Here is a 12997-nt window from a genome sequence, read left to right as displayed (position 1 = left end):
TAAATCCAGCAGCCTTCACTAATATTGGCAGCCTTGTTAAATATGAACAAAGGCGGCTGTGAAAAAAAGACCAACCCTTTTTATCTGTTCTTCCAAAACATTCACAAAATGAAATTTCCACTGATGGATATCAAAGTGCAAACACAAAATGGATTTATATTCTACACTAAAAAGTGAGTACACCCCTCACATTTCAGCAACCATTTTATTATATGGTTTTAAGGTACAATATTATAGAAATGAAACTTATATATATTTTAGAGTCAATGTGCAGCTTGTATAGCAGTAAAGATTTACTGTCCTCTAAAAATAATCCACATACAGCAATTATTGTCTAAATAGCTGGCAACAAAAGTGAGTGAACATGTCAAAACTGTGTCCAAAGTGTCAATATTGTGTGTGAGCACCGTCGTTATCCAGCACTGCCTTAATCCTCCTGGGCATGGAATTCACCAGAGCTGCACAGGTTGTTGCTGAGATCCTCTTCCACTCCTCCATAATGACTGCTGGATGTTAGACACAAATGGCACTTTTCCACCTTTTGCTTGAAGATGCCCCACAGATGCTTAAAAGGGTTCAGGTCTGGAGACATACTTGGCCACTCCATCACATTTGCCTTTAGCTTTCTCAGCAAATCTGTAAATCTGTACGGCTATACAAGCTGCACATTAGTTTTATATTTATAGTATTGTCCCTTCGGAAGATATACTAAAATGATTGCAGAAATGTTAGGGGTGTACTCACTTTTTGTCAGATACTGTGTGTTTGTGCCACAATTATTGCTACCGTTATGAATTCATGCATTTATACAATATATTTCAATAGATATTTTATATATTAGTGACTAGAAATTGTTCAACCATACCTTGTTTCACAGGGGTATAAATATGAGGTAACACATAAACCATATTATAAGGAATATAAGGAATATAGCTGTGGCAGAAGGTTGTTGAGCGTCTCAAAATGGGAAGTCGTTGTTTCTTTTCATATATCAGCAACAATGTGGACTAAATGAGTAATGTTCGAAAAGCATGTTTGGATCTGTTAGGTGTCGACATACTTTGATCATATAGTTTTATTTTGTGGATTTCCTGTGTATATCCACTACAGATTTAAATGGCTTTAGACATTTAAATGGCTTTAGACTATATTCTTTTCTGAATGGAGATGAAAGGGGCAAATTCATTTATCACAATGTTTCCCAAGGCTGTGATGTGCGACACGAGGTTGTTGAGCCTCACAAAATGCGAAGTCGGTGATTCTTTTCCTATATTAGCACCTCACACTGTGTCTTATTACCTATTTAATACCCTGCCTTACAGTCTGTACAGCAATGGAATGAAATCCACAAGGCGAGTTACACAATCGCTACAGAATTCACACTTATTCTCTTGGTCAAAGGTGTAAAAGCAGTGTGACAGTTCTTGAATTAAAACCCTTAAACCTTCAGGTCACTAATGCAGCACTTGAAACCGCCGGGGTGCCCACTGACCCCTGTTTATAGTGCTTAGTTTCCTTGTTTCTTGCTCGATTGATTTCCTAAGCAGGGAGGGATGACGCGTTTTGTCTTTTGACCTTGCTTTTGCAGTTTCCCGATCTCTCTATAGAGTCTTTTTCCTCAGCGGGTTTCGCTCTGATTCTCCCCGACATGTAATTCTGAGAAAGCTTACAGGTCTACGGTTAATCTGCGGACAGGAATTAATCGATTACACTAAGCTTCTTAAAGCCTGAGGCACAGAGATATTGATATGATGTCAGATTCATTTTCATTGTACAGCGGGTGTACGTCTCAAGAGATCCAATCCAGGGGTCGATATTCAAACCTTACAAAAGAGCTTTGGGCAGTATAAAATATTGTTAAGGATACATGTATAATACAGTATAAAGTGTATATATACTGTATATTTGTTTAATTAACATTTAATAAAGGAGTCTTCACAGCATTGGATATATTAGTGGGTTTTCCATTATGAGAAAGTCCTCATTGTGGACTTGTTTTCTTGGTAACTTCAGGCAAAGAAACCTTTATGTGATAGCAGAAATTAAGTGTTACAACATAACAATAAATGGATGAAAAGGACCAATTGTGGACCCATTAGATTTTCTTTTACTGGATGATCCTGCAGTCTCATTGACTATTTATCGAAGGTAGATGCAGTCAGCTGATCTTACTGCTGCTAAACATTTTTACCTCAGATTTGTCCCTTTGGCAGTCATATTTGATCGATATCGCTTTTTTAGAGTGTAAAATACACAACACTTAAGAAAAAACAATACAGTTTTGGTTGGATCTTGAGGATCCAGAGTTGTATTTTATTTTGTTATCATCTGTTACTTGTTTTGTTGATTGTAATTAATCCCTACTTTTTTGCTCTTTTTACTTTATTATCCTGGAAAGATTGTCGACTTTTTTGTATAGCTGTAAAGTACATAATAAAAAAAAAAACGTGTCAAATTCTAGTTAGTGTTGCGATATTGTTAGAGTATGTTATAATATGATAATAAATTACGACTATGAAATGGTGCTATGAACACACAACTATGGAGTGGTAACGGCATCTCAAGAGCTGAAAAAAAGAATTTACATCTGTTTAAAACTTTTAAGACTTGCAGATCGTACTCTCACGATTGGTCCTACTGTTAGAGCTTGGGCTTCTCGCTGATTTCTAAAACAGCTGTTCATTAGCGCTAGCTGGTGAGATTATTTCGAAAGTGGTGCTGTGGCAAAGCGGGACACCCATCTGCTTTTTTCACTGGCAAAGGAAACCCAAAGAATGTTGCAAAATGTGCTTTAAAGTGAGAGCAAAATCAGATTTAACTGTTTTAGAATATAACAAAAGTATCAGGATACTTGACTTTTCCAGTCATAATCGTTACCACAAAGTTAGAGGCCCACAATTAATGTCATTGGATGTCTCAATGGAACGAGGAGACCAAAACCTGTTCCATCATTGCAATGATGGTTTAAAGATGGCTACATGAAGATATGCTTTACATGGGTTGGAGATATGTGGAAGATTTTGAGTGGACTGCTATAGAGCTCTAATCTCAACCCTATTGAACACCTTTGGGTTAAACTGGAACTGCACCTAAGGTCTCTCACCTCACCAACATCAGTACCTGACTTGACTAAAACCCTTGTGGCTGAATGAGCACAAATCTCCACATCCAGACTTAAAAATATTTAATATCTTCCCAGGAGAGTGGAGTTTTTTCTAACAGTAAAGAGGGAATACATTTCGGGTGGGATGTAAAAAAAAAAAAAAGTGAGGACGGTAAAAGTATCGACACTCCTCAAATGACTAACGTTGTGAATTATATAAAAATTTTGAGTGAAATGGATTTCGTTCTCCATGTTCGTCTTTCCTGTTTCCTGTTCCGTCTTTTTTGCGTTCTCCAACTCTTCCGAGTGATCGCTGACTTCTTGACGACGCTATCCGCTGAGTGAGCGTGTTATAAAATATCTCATAGAAATAATGGAAAAAAAAATGAGCAGATATTTATTTCCCCATTTTTGTATGTATTTCCTGGTGATGAATTTGTTTAAATATAATGGAGGAAGTTTCCACAAGACCTGGGACAGATTCTGTTCTTTACAGCATCTTGCAATATACCTTATGCTTATGTATTCATGACAATGCAATGTTTTGAGCGTGTATGGTATCTTTTTTTTTTTTTTGTATCATTTGCAGGTCTGGATGTCTGGATGAACCTGACCGAAATCGATCCCGATGAGGAAATTCAGGGAGAGATTCACTTGCAGATCTCACTGCTGGGGGACGGCGGCGTGCCTCGAAAACTGCGCTGTCGAGTTCTGGAGGCCAGGTGAGACTCAAATACAAATTGTACACTTGTGATGTCAGAGATGGTGGACTATTGATCACGACATAATAATTTATTAGTTCGGGATATGGAAATGCGTATATCTGGACCAAATGCCCTCTTTAACATGTAGTTTCCTTTCTGATTTCCAGAGACCTGGCTAAAAAAGACCGCAACGGAGCATCGGATCCGTTTGTCCGAGTCAGATATAACGGCAAATCCCATGAAAGCGCAGTAAGCGAATGTGTACTTAGCTTTCACAGCTAAACATTAAATGTTGAAAAGGTGAAGCAAAGAGAAGAAAGGGAGAGAAATCCTCAGTTTTATGTGTTTAGCTTCTACACATCTCTTTTTGAGAGAGAGAGAGAGAGAGAGAGAGAGAGAGAGAGAGAGAGAGAGAGAGAGAGAGAGAGAGTAAAGCAAATAAAGAAAAATATGAATAAATTGCAAAAAAGAAGGTAAGGAAATTAAAGAAAAATGATAGGCAGAGAGTAATTGAAGAAATAAATATAAAACTGAATATATCATTTAAAATAGATGGACAGATTAATAGACACATTCTATTGGACAAAAGTATTGGGATACCTGACTTTTCCAGCCATACAGTATTTGGTTCTTTTCCAAATGGTTACCACAAATTTGGAGGCACACAATCTTTAAATGTGGTAAAATCACATTGTTCCTTCACTTGAACGAGGAGACCTAAACCTGTTTCAGCATGATAATGCCCCTGTGCACGAACCCAACTCCGTAAATATATGGTATACATGAAATCTAGTGGAACATCTTCTCAGAAGAGTTGGAGTAGAGGTCATTATAACAGCAAATGTGAAATAAGATGTTCAAAAAAACACAAGAAACTCATGGTCAGGTGTCCACAAACTTGGTTAGACAGACAGACAGACAGACAGACAGACAGACAGACAGACAGACAGACAGACAGACAGATAGATAGATAGATAGATAGATAGATAGATAGATAGATAGATAGATAGATAGATAGATAGATAGATAGATAGAATGCAGATTTTAAATATTAATGAATGGAAGAAAGTTTAATGAAAAGTTCCACACTACCTCAAAGACATGCTATTATTTTTTATTAATTATTAAGAATCCTTCCCCTGTTTCACTGGACAATTATCAAGCATCATTGCTTGCATAATATATTTTGTGTACACTCTCAGTGTCTTTTTAAGCTTCTATTCTTTTTTTTTTTCATTTGAAAATATGTCTTTATTCTAATTTGGATTTGTATTAAGCCTCATCCCAAGATCACGAGATCAGGGATGGTTTTGATATAAATTGCCGTCTCTTTGCTAATCTCTTGAAGCTAGCTAATCGGGTTTAAATCATGTGTTTCATAACTGCTAGCTGCATTTGATCGAAGCGTTCCTTCATGTGGCACCGATCTTACATAAGACCGTGGCTGTGTAGGTGGTGAAGAAGTCTTGCTATCCACGCTGGAACGAGAGTTTCGAGTTTGAGCTGGACGACAATGACAGCCTGCTCAGCGTGGAGGTGTGGGACTGGGACCTGGTGAGCAGAAACGACTTCCTCGGAAAGGTAACACAAAAAAAATAAAACATCTTTAGCAAATCTTCAAAGCTTTTGAATTGACTGGTGTATAATAACTGCAAAAATTTAAAAAGGAAATTAATCATTGCATTAATATGAAATCTGAGTTTTATAGGAAACCTTTGGGTCTACAATATACGAGTCAATAATTTAAGTTCTTCTCTAAATACATGCCATGGGCTTTACACCCCTGTTTCATCAGAAACTGATTCGAAGGGTACCTAGCAACATTTGGGCTTTTATAAGACATTCATAAGGGTTGCATAAATGATTTATAAAGCAATGCTGGAATGTTAATGTTACGATATTTACAGACTGGTTTTCTGTAGAAGAGAGAATGCACCTCGGGAGGATACGGGAGGATGAAGAAACATATAAAAGCATGCACCACTTGTTTACTGCTACACTTGGAGCAAAGCTTGCATACACAAGCTCACAAATGCTCATGATTGGCTATTGTAGCCGTGATTGACAGGGGATAGCAAGTATACAATACCTCCCCCTTTACCAATGACCAATTTTAATTGTGTGCTCTCAAGACAATAGACGAACCCTGTTTTTTATTTTTTTGTCAAGATTCTTTTTTATCTTTTTCACGTAAGCTATAAATTCGTTCTCGGTCCATTACTGTCGAGTTTGAAAGAAGTCGTAGAAGTTTAGGTTTACGGAACATCGGCGAACGCATCGATGAACAGATCAAGCAGCACCAGATCCATTCTCCACAATGAAATAGCTTTCTTTCGGCTTCTCCCGTTAGGGGTCGCCACAGCGGATCCTCCGCACGTTTGATTTGGCACATGTTTTACGCTGGATGCCCTTCCTAACGCAACCCTCCCCAATTTATCCGGGCTTGGGACCGGCACTAAGAGTGGCTGGGGATGGTTCCCTGACCGGGGATCGAACCCAGGTCGCAGCGGTGAGAGCGCTGCATCTTAACCACTAGACCACCAGGGGACCATTCTCCACAATGAAATACACACATTAAATACCCTTCTCATAGTGTAAGCCAGCATTGAAGCTTTTAGTATTAGTGACAGATCATCCAAACAGGATTTTTTAATCAAGCATGCGGCACGTTTCCTGTGGAAAGGGAACAGCTCTTGATAATTTTGTTTATGCTTCCCCTATATCCGTCTGTTTTGGTTTCAATCTCCGTTCTTATCTTATCGTTGGGTTGTTTTTAATTTTACTTGATTACAGATTCTTGTCTTACATTTACACCAATTAGCCATAGCATTAAAACTCCCTGCATGATATTGTGTAAACTGCCTGTAAGCTGTGATGTAGATTGATCTGAATTTTTGGGGAGTCATCAACTGAACATTTTGTTATTCCTGAACAGTTTTTGTGTTCAGTAGCCATCAAAGACTGTAAATTCTTCTAAACATTTAATATGAGTGCTGAGTATATAAAAAAAATCGCACCCATGTGATTGGCGCCATTGTAACAAGATAATCAATTCTATTCATGTCAGTTGACAGTGCTTTTAATTTAAACTCTGATCAGTGTATGTGGAATAACCCAGGCATTAGGGGGGCACAAGCCAGTGCACTCTTAGTGCCGGTCCCAAGCCCGGGTAAATGGGGAGGGTTGCGTTAGGAAGGGCATCCAGCGTAAAACATGTGCCAAATCAAATATGCGGATCACAAATGAAAATTTCATACCGGATCGGTCGAGGCCCGGGTTAACAACGACCGCCACAGGTATCGTTAGCCGACAGGGTACCGGTGGAAATTGGGCTACTGTTGGCCGAAGGAGGAGAAGGAGAGGAGGAAGACGTCTACAGAGACGGCGGGAAAAGGAGCAGTGTAGGAGAGTAGAGGTTCGGGTTGGTACTTTAAATGTTGGTACTATGATGGGTAAAGGGAGAGAGATAGCTGATATGATGGAGAGGAGAAAGGTAGATATGCTGTGTGTTCAGGAGACCAAGTGGAAAGGGAGTAAGGCCAGGAACATTGGAGGTGGGTTTAAACTGTTTTATCATGGTGTGGATGGAAAGAGAAATGGTGTAGGGGTGATTCTGAAGGAAGAGTACAGTAAGAGTGTAGTGGAGGTGAAGAGAGTTTCTGATAGGGTGATGATCGTGAAGGTGGAGGTTGAAGGGATGATGATAAATGTCATCAGTGCCTATGCTCCACAAGTTGGCTGTGAGATGGAGGAGAAGATAAGATTCTGGAGTGAATTAGATGAAGTGGTAGATGGTGTACCTAGGAAAGAACGATTGGTGATTGGGGCAGACTTTAATGGGCATGTAGGTAAAGGGAACAGAGGTGATGAGGAGGTGATGGGTAGGTATGGTTTTTAAGGAGAGGAATGTGGAAGGGCAGATGGTGGTAGATTTTGCTAAAAGGATGGAAATGGCAGTGGTGAACACGTATTTTAAGAAGAAGGAGGATCATAGGGTGACGTATAAGAGTGGAGGAAGGTGCACACAGGTGGATTATGTTCTGTGTAGGAGATGCAACCTGAAGGAGATTGGAGACTGTAAGGTGTTGGCGGGGGACAGTGTAGCTAGACAGCATCGGATGGTGGTCTGTAGGATGGTTTTGGAGGCGAAGAAGAAGAGGAGGAAAGTAAGGATTGAAAGAAGAATAAGATGGTGGAAACTGAAGGAGGAAGAGTGTAGTGTGAGGTTCAGGGAAGAGGTCAGACAGGGGCTTGGTGGTGGTGAAGAGGTGCCGGATGATTGGGCAACTACTGCAGGAGCGATGAGGGAGGCAGCTAGAAAAGTACTTGGTGTGACATCTGGAAATAGAAAGCAAGACAAGGAGACGTGGTGGTGGAATGAGGAAGTGCAGGAGAGCATTAGGGGAAAGAGGTTGGCAAAACAGAAGTGGGATCGACAGAGTGATGAGAAAAGTAGGCAGGAGTACAAGGTGATGCGGCAGCAGGTAAAAAGGGATGTGGCGAAAGCCAAGGAAAAGGCATATGAGGAGCTGTATAAGAGGTTGGACACTAAGGAAGGAGAAAAGGATTTGTACCGATTGGCCAGGCAGAGGGACCGAGCTGGGAAGGATGTACTGCAAGTTAGAGCAATAAAGGATGGAGAGGGAAATGTGTTGACTAATGGCAGTGGAGTTTTTAACCAGATTGTTTAACAGGATTCTGGAAGGGGAGAGGATGCCTAAGGAATGGAGAAGGAGTGTGCTGGTACCGATCTTTAAACATGAGGGAGATGTGCAGACCTGCAGTAACTACAGGGGAATTAAGTTGATCAGTCACACCATGAAGTTATGGGAAAGAGTAGTGGAAGCCAGGCTGAGAGAAGAGGTGACCATCTGTGAGCAACAGTATGGTTTCATGCCGAGGAAGAGCACCACAGATGCCTTATTTGCTTTGAGGATGTTGATGGAGAAGTATAGAGAAGGACAGAAGGAGCTGCATTGTGTATTTGTGGATTTAGAGAAAGCGTACGACAGGGTGCCGAGAGAGGAGTTGTGGTATTGTATGAGGAAGTCAGGTGTGTCAGAGAAGTATGTGAGGGTGGTGCAGGACATGTATGAGGACAGTGTGACGGCAGTGAAGTGTGCAGTAGGTACGGCAGACTGGTTCAGGGTGAAGGTTGGACTGCATCAAGGATCGGCCCTGAGCCCTTTCCTGTTTGCAGTGGTGATGGACAGGTTGACGGACGAGGTCAGACAGGAGTCTCCCTGGACTATGATGTTTGCAGATGATATTGTGATTTGTGGTGAGAGTAGAGAGCAGGTTGAGAAGAGCCTGGAGAGGTGGAGATATGCGCTTGAGAGAAGGGGAATGAAAGTCAGTAGGAGTAAGACAGAGTACATGTGTGTGAATGAGAGGGAGGGCAGTGGAGTGATGCGGTTGCAGGGAGAAGAGGTGGAGAAGGTGGAGGAATTCAGGTACCTGGGGTCAACAGTGCAAAGTAATGGAGAGTGTGTTAGAGAAGTAAAGAAAAGAGTGCAGGCAGGGTGGAGTGGGTGGAGAAGAGTGACAGGAGTGATTTGTGATAGTAGGGTATCTGCAAGAATGAAAGGGAAAGTTTATAGGACTGTGGTGAGACCTGCGATGTTGTATGGATTAGAGACAGTGGCATTGAGTAAAAGACAGGAGAGGGAGCTGGAGGTAGCAGAGCTGAAGATGTTAAGGTTTTCGTTGGGAGTGACGAGGATGGACAAGATTAGAAATGAGTTTATTAGAGGGACAGCACATGTAGGATGTTTTGGTGACAAGGTGAGGGAGGCGAGATTGAGATGGTTTGGACATGTGCAGAGAAGGGACACGAATTATATTGGTAGAAAAATGCTGAAGATGGAGCCACCAGGTAGGAGGAAAAGAGGAAGGCCAAGGAGGAGGTTCATGGATGTGGTGAGGGAAGACATGCAGGTAGTTGGTGTGAAAGAGACAGATGTAGAGGACAGGGTGGTATGGAGACGGATGATCCGCTGTGGCGACCCCTAATGGGAGCAGCCGAAAGAAGAAGAAGAAGATCAGTGTATGTGGAATACTAAGCCTCATTTTTTGGATTTCTGGATTTGATAAAAAGTGAAATATTAAATTGCCATTCACAATAAACACAGAGTCTATAGATTTGCCTCCTGGTTCTTAAAACCTGCATGTGATACAGATTTTATACATTTTGAAACTCAGGGCATTACAAAATCAATCCTGCGATACATTTATCACAACAGTATCTTGGTAACATTAAAAAGTTTAAAGTACATTTGAAGAGTTCTGGTCATAGCAAAAGGTCTAATGGTTTTATTAGTGTTCAAGTGCATTCACACGAGTTCTGGACACAGTTTGGATGGAAATTGAGGAAAAAATCGTAACGAAAACAGCAAACATTCCCGTCCTATGGTGTAGCCTGAGAAAATACAAAAAAAGTTGGATGACATGAGCGTGCCTTTAATGTTATCGAGATTTTACTTTACATTTAGCACCAAACAGCGAGGTATCGATAAATTGCATTGGAGTCTTTGTCTCTAGATTGGATCTGGTTCATTGTTCATGTCTAAGGTTACATTTCAAAGCTTTTAACCCTTCCAGCTTTGAGATTCTCATATTGGCCTGCGAAGCAGTCAGTCAAAACGAATTTCCTGCCCTGCGAATAAACGTCTCGATCATTGTCTCGGCCCGAGTACTGCTTTGACATTTAATTTTCGAATCGTTTTGATGCGTGACGTCTCGCATTCTCCCTCAGGTCCTGTTTAACATTAACAGGCTTCAGTCGGCGCAGCAAGAAGAGGGCTGGTTTCGCCTGGGGCCCGACAAACCCAAACACAGCCAGTACGAGTAAGTGCACTTTAATTCAGTCCAACAAGCAGGGTTCTGCACGATCTAAAAAGAATTGGGACATCTGACTTTTCCAGCCATATTTGATTCTTCCCTGAACTGTTACCACAAAGTTGGAGAGAGAGATAATTGTATTGGATGGCATTACATTCTTACTTCACTTGAACTAGGAGACCAAAACCTGTTCCTATTGAACACCTTTAGGGTGAATGTGAACACTGAACACTGCACTCCAGACCTCCTCACATCACCTACATCAGTATCTGACATAATACTAACACCTTTGTGGCTAAATGAGTACAAATCGCCACAAAACCTAGTAGAATGCACATATTCATCTTTTGGTCAGGGGTCCACAAACTTTTGCCTATATACAGTACAGACCAAAAGTTTGGACACACCTTCTCATTCAAAGAATTTTCTTTATTTTCATGACTATGAAAATTGTAGATTCACACTGAAGGCATCAAAACTATGAATTAACACATGTGGAATTATTTATGGAATTATATACATAACAAAAAAGTGTGAAACAACTGAAAAATGTCATATTCTAGGTTCTTCAAAGTAGCCACCTTTTGCTTTGATTACTGCTTTGCACACTCTTGGCATTCTCTTGATGAGCTTCAAGAGGTAGTCACCTAAAATGGTCTTCCAACAGTCTTGAAGGAGTTCCCCGAGAGATGCTTGGCACTTGTTGGCCCTTTTGCCTTCACTCTGCGGTCCAGCTCACCCCTAAACCATCTCGATTGGGTTCAGGTCCGGTGACTGTGGAGGCCAGGTCATCTGGCGCAGCACCCCATCACTCTCCTTCTTGGTCAAATAGCCCTTGATGCCTTCAGTGTGACTCTACAATTTTCATAGTCATGAAAATAAAGAAAACTCTTTGAATGAGAAGGTGTGTCCAAACTTTTGGTCTGTACTGTATACCTGTCTGTGTAGATTATGAAGGGGAGGTGCTTTTTTATTTTTATTCTTTATATCTCACTTACTTCCTTTCTTCTGTCATGTGTGTGTAAGGAAGAAGGATTATAAAGGACACTAGAATGACATCAGGGCTTATGAGACTATAGGGATTGGGTCACGGTGATGACAAATGTGGCATCTGTGTGTATATACGTGTGTGTGTGAGCGAGAGAGAGTGAGTGTGTATGAGAGATCAGGATTAGGAGGAGAGAATTTTGTAGACACGTCACATCATGGCAGTGTGACAGAGTTTATACCCCAAATCATCCATCCATCTGTTCAGTCATGCATTCACATACTCTCTCTCACTCTCGTTCTCACGGTGTGGGTCAGAAGGTGATTTATATTCTATAACAGTGGCCCTGACATTATGAATAAAAAGAGAAATAAATAAACAATAAATAAATAAATAAACAGGGCAACAGATTTGTTAGTTGGATGTTTTTTTTAATAGTAAATACAGATATCAGTCAACAGTAATATTGTCCTTGAACTATAAATGCTAAACAAAAAACCGGTTACACAACCAAAAAAGCAGATTTATGATTTTTTTTCTGTTTACGTAACAGTCGTCAGCAATATAGACCTACAAAAATGCTGAATATAAATACAGAAATAATACATACATACATACCCTTATATAAACAAATGTTTGTGGACATTTTTTCCACTTATTGGTGTATAAAAAAGACGCCATCCTATATGTATGAAAAGGCAGGTGTCCCAATACTTTTGACCCAAAGAGCAGCATACCGTAAAAATTGATGATCAGTGAAATAAAGAAACAAATATATAAACGAACAAATGAACAAATTATTAAATGTGCTGTATATTAAATATGTTTTATATAAATTCTAAACATGTGATAGATAGATAGATAGATAGATAGATAGATAGATAGATAGATAGATAGATAGATAGATAGAAATATATATTCATTCATCTTCTCCCGCTTATCCGTAATTCGGGTCGCGGGGGCAGCAGTCTAAGCAGATTCCCTAGACACTTCTCCGTGTCCAGGGATCGGGCTGTCAAGGCCCCCGCCTTCGACTGCTGCCCAATCCTCTCAGCACCGGTCCCTTCCTGCAGGTGGTGAGCCCATGGGAAGGCGGCCCCACGTCGCGGTCCTTGATTTTCTCGTAAGGGTCCTCTGGAGCATAGAGGGTTAAGGGCCTTGCTCAAGGGCCCAAGAGTGGCAGCTTGGCGATACCGGGGCTTGAACCCCCGACCTTCCGATCGGTAACCCAGCGCCTTAACCGCTGGAGCCACCACTCCCCCAGATATATATTATATTATATTTTTATTATTTATTTCTCTTTTTTTGAGGGCTTGGTACTGTATTAAGCCAGAAATCTGTTTAAAGCCTATATAGGAAGGC

The 12997-nt window shown here is 40.7% G+C and overlaps 1 protein-coding gene across 1 annotated transcript in view; it reads left to right on the top strand.

The window, feature by feature from the left end:
- Positions 1–12997, top strand: part of rasa4 (RAS p21 protein activator 4) — a 45217-nt gene that overhangs the window by 17296 nt on the left and 14924 nt on the right. Inside the window, exons 5-8 of the mRNA XM_083530688.1 lie at positions 3693–3825; positions 3975–4056; positions 5260–5388; positions 10562–10653. Coding sequence (XP_083386814.1) covers positions 3693–3825; positions 3975–4056; positions 5260–5388; positions 10562–10653 — 436 coding nt within the window. The remainder of the gene's footprint in view (positions 1–3692; positions 3826–3974; positions 4057–5259; positions 5389–10561; positions 10654–12997) is intronic.

The sequence above is a fragment of the Silurus aristotelis genome, assembly GCF_946808225.1.
Source record: "Silurus aristotelis genome assembly, chromosome: 26".
Lineage (NCBI taxonomy): Eukaryota > Metazoa > Chordata > Actinopteri > Siluriformes > Siluridae > Silurus > Silurus aristotelis.
Note: the sequence above shows the minus strand (reverse complement) of the source record. Positions and strands in the feature narration are given on the sequence as shown.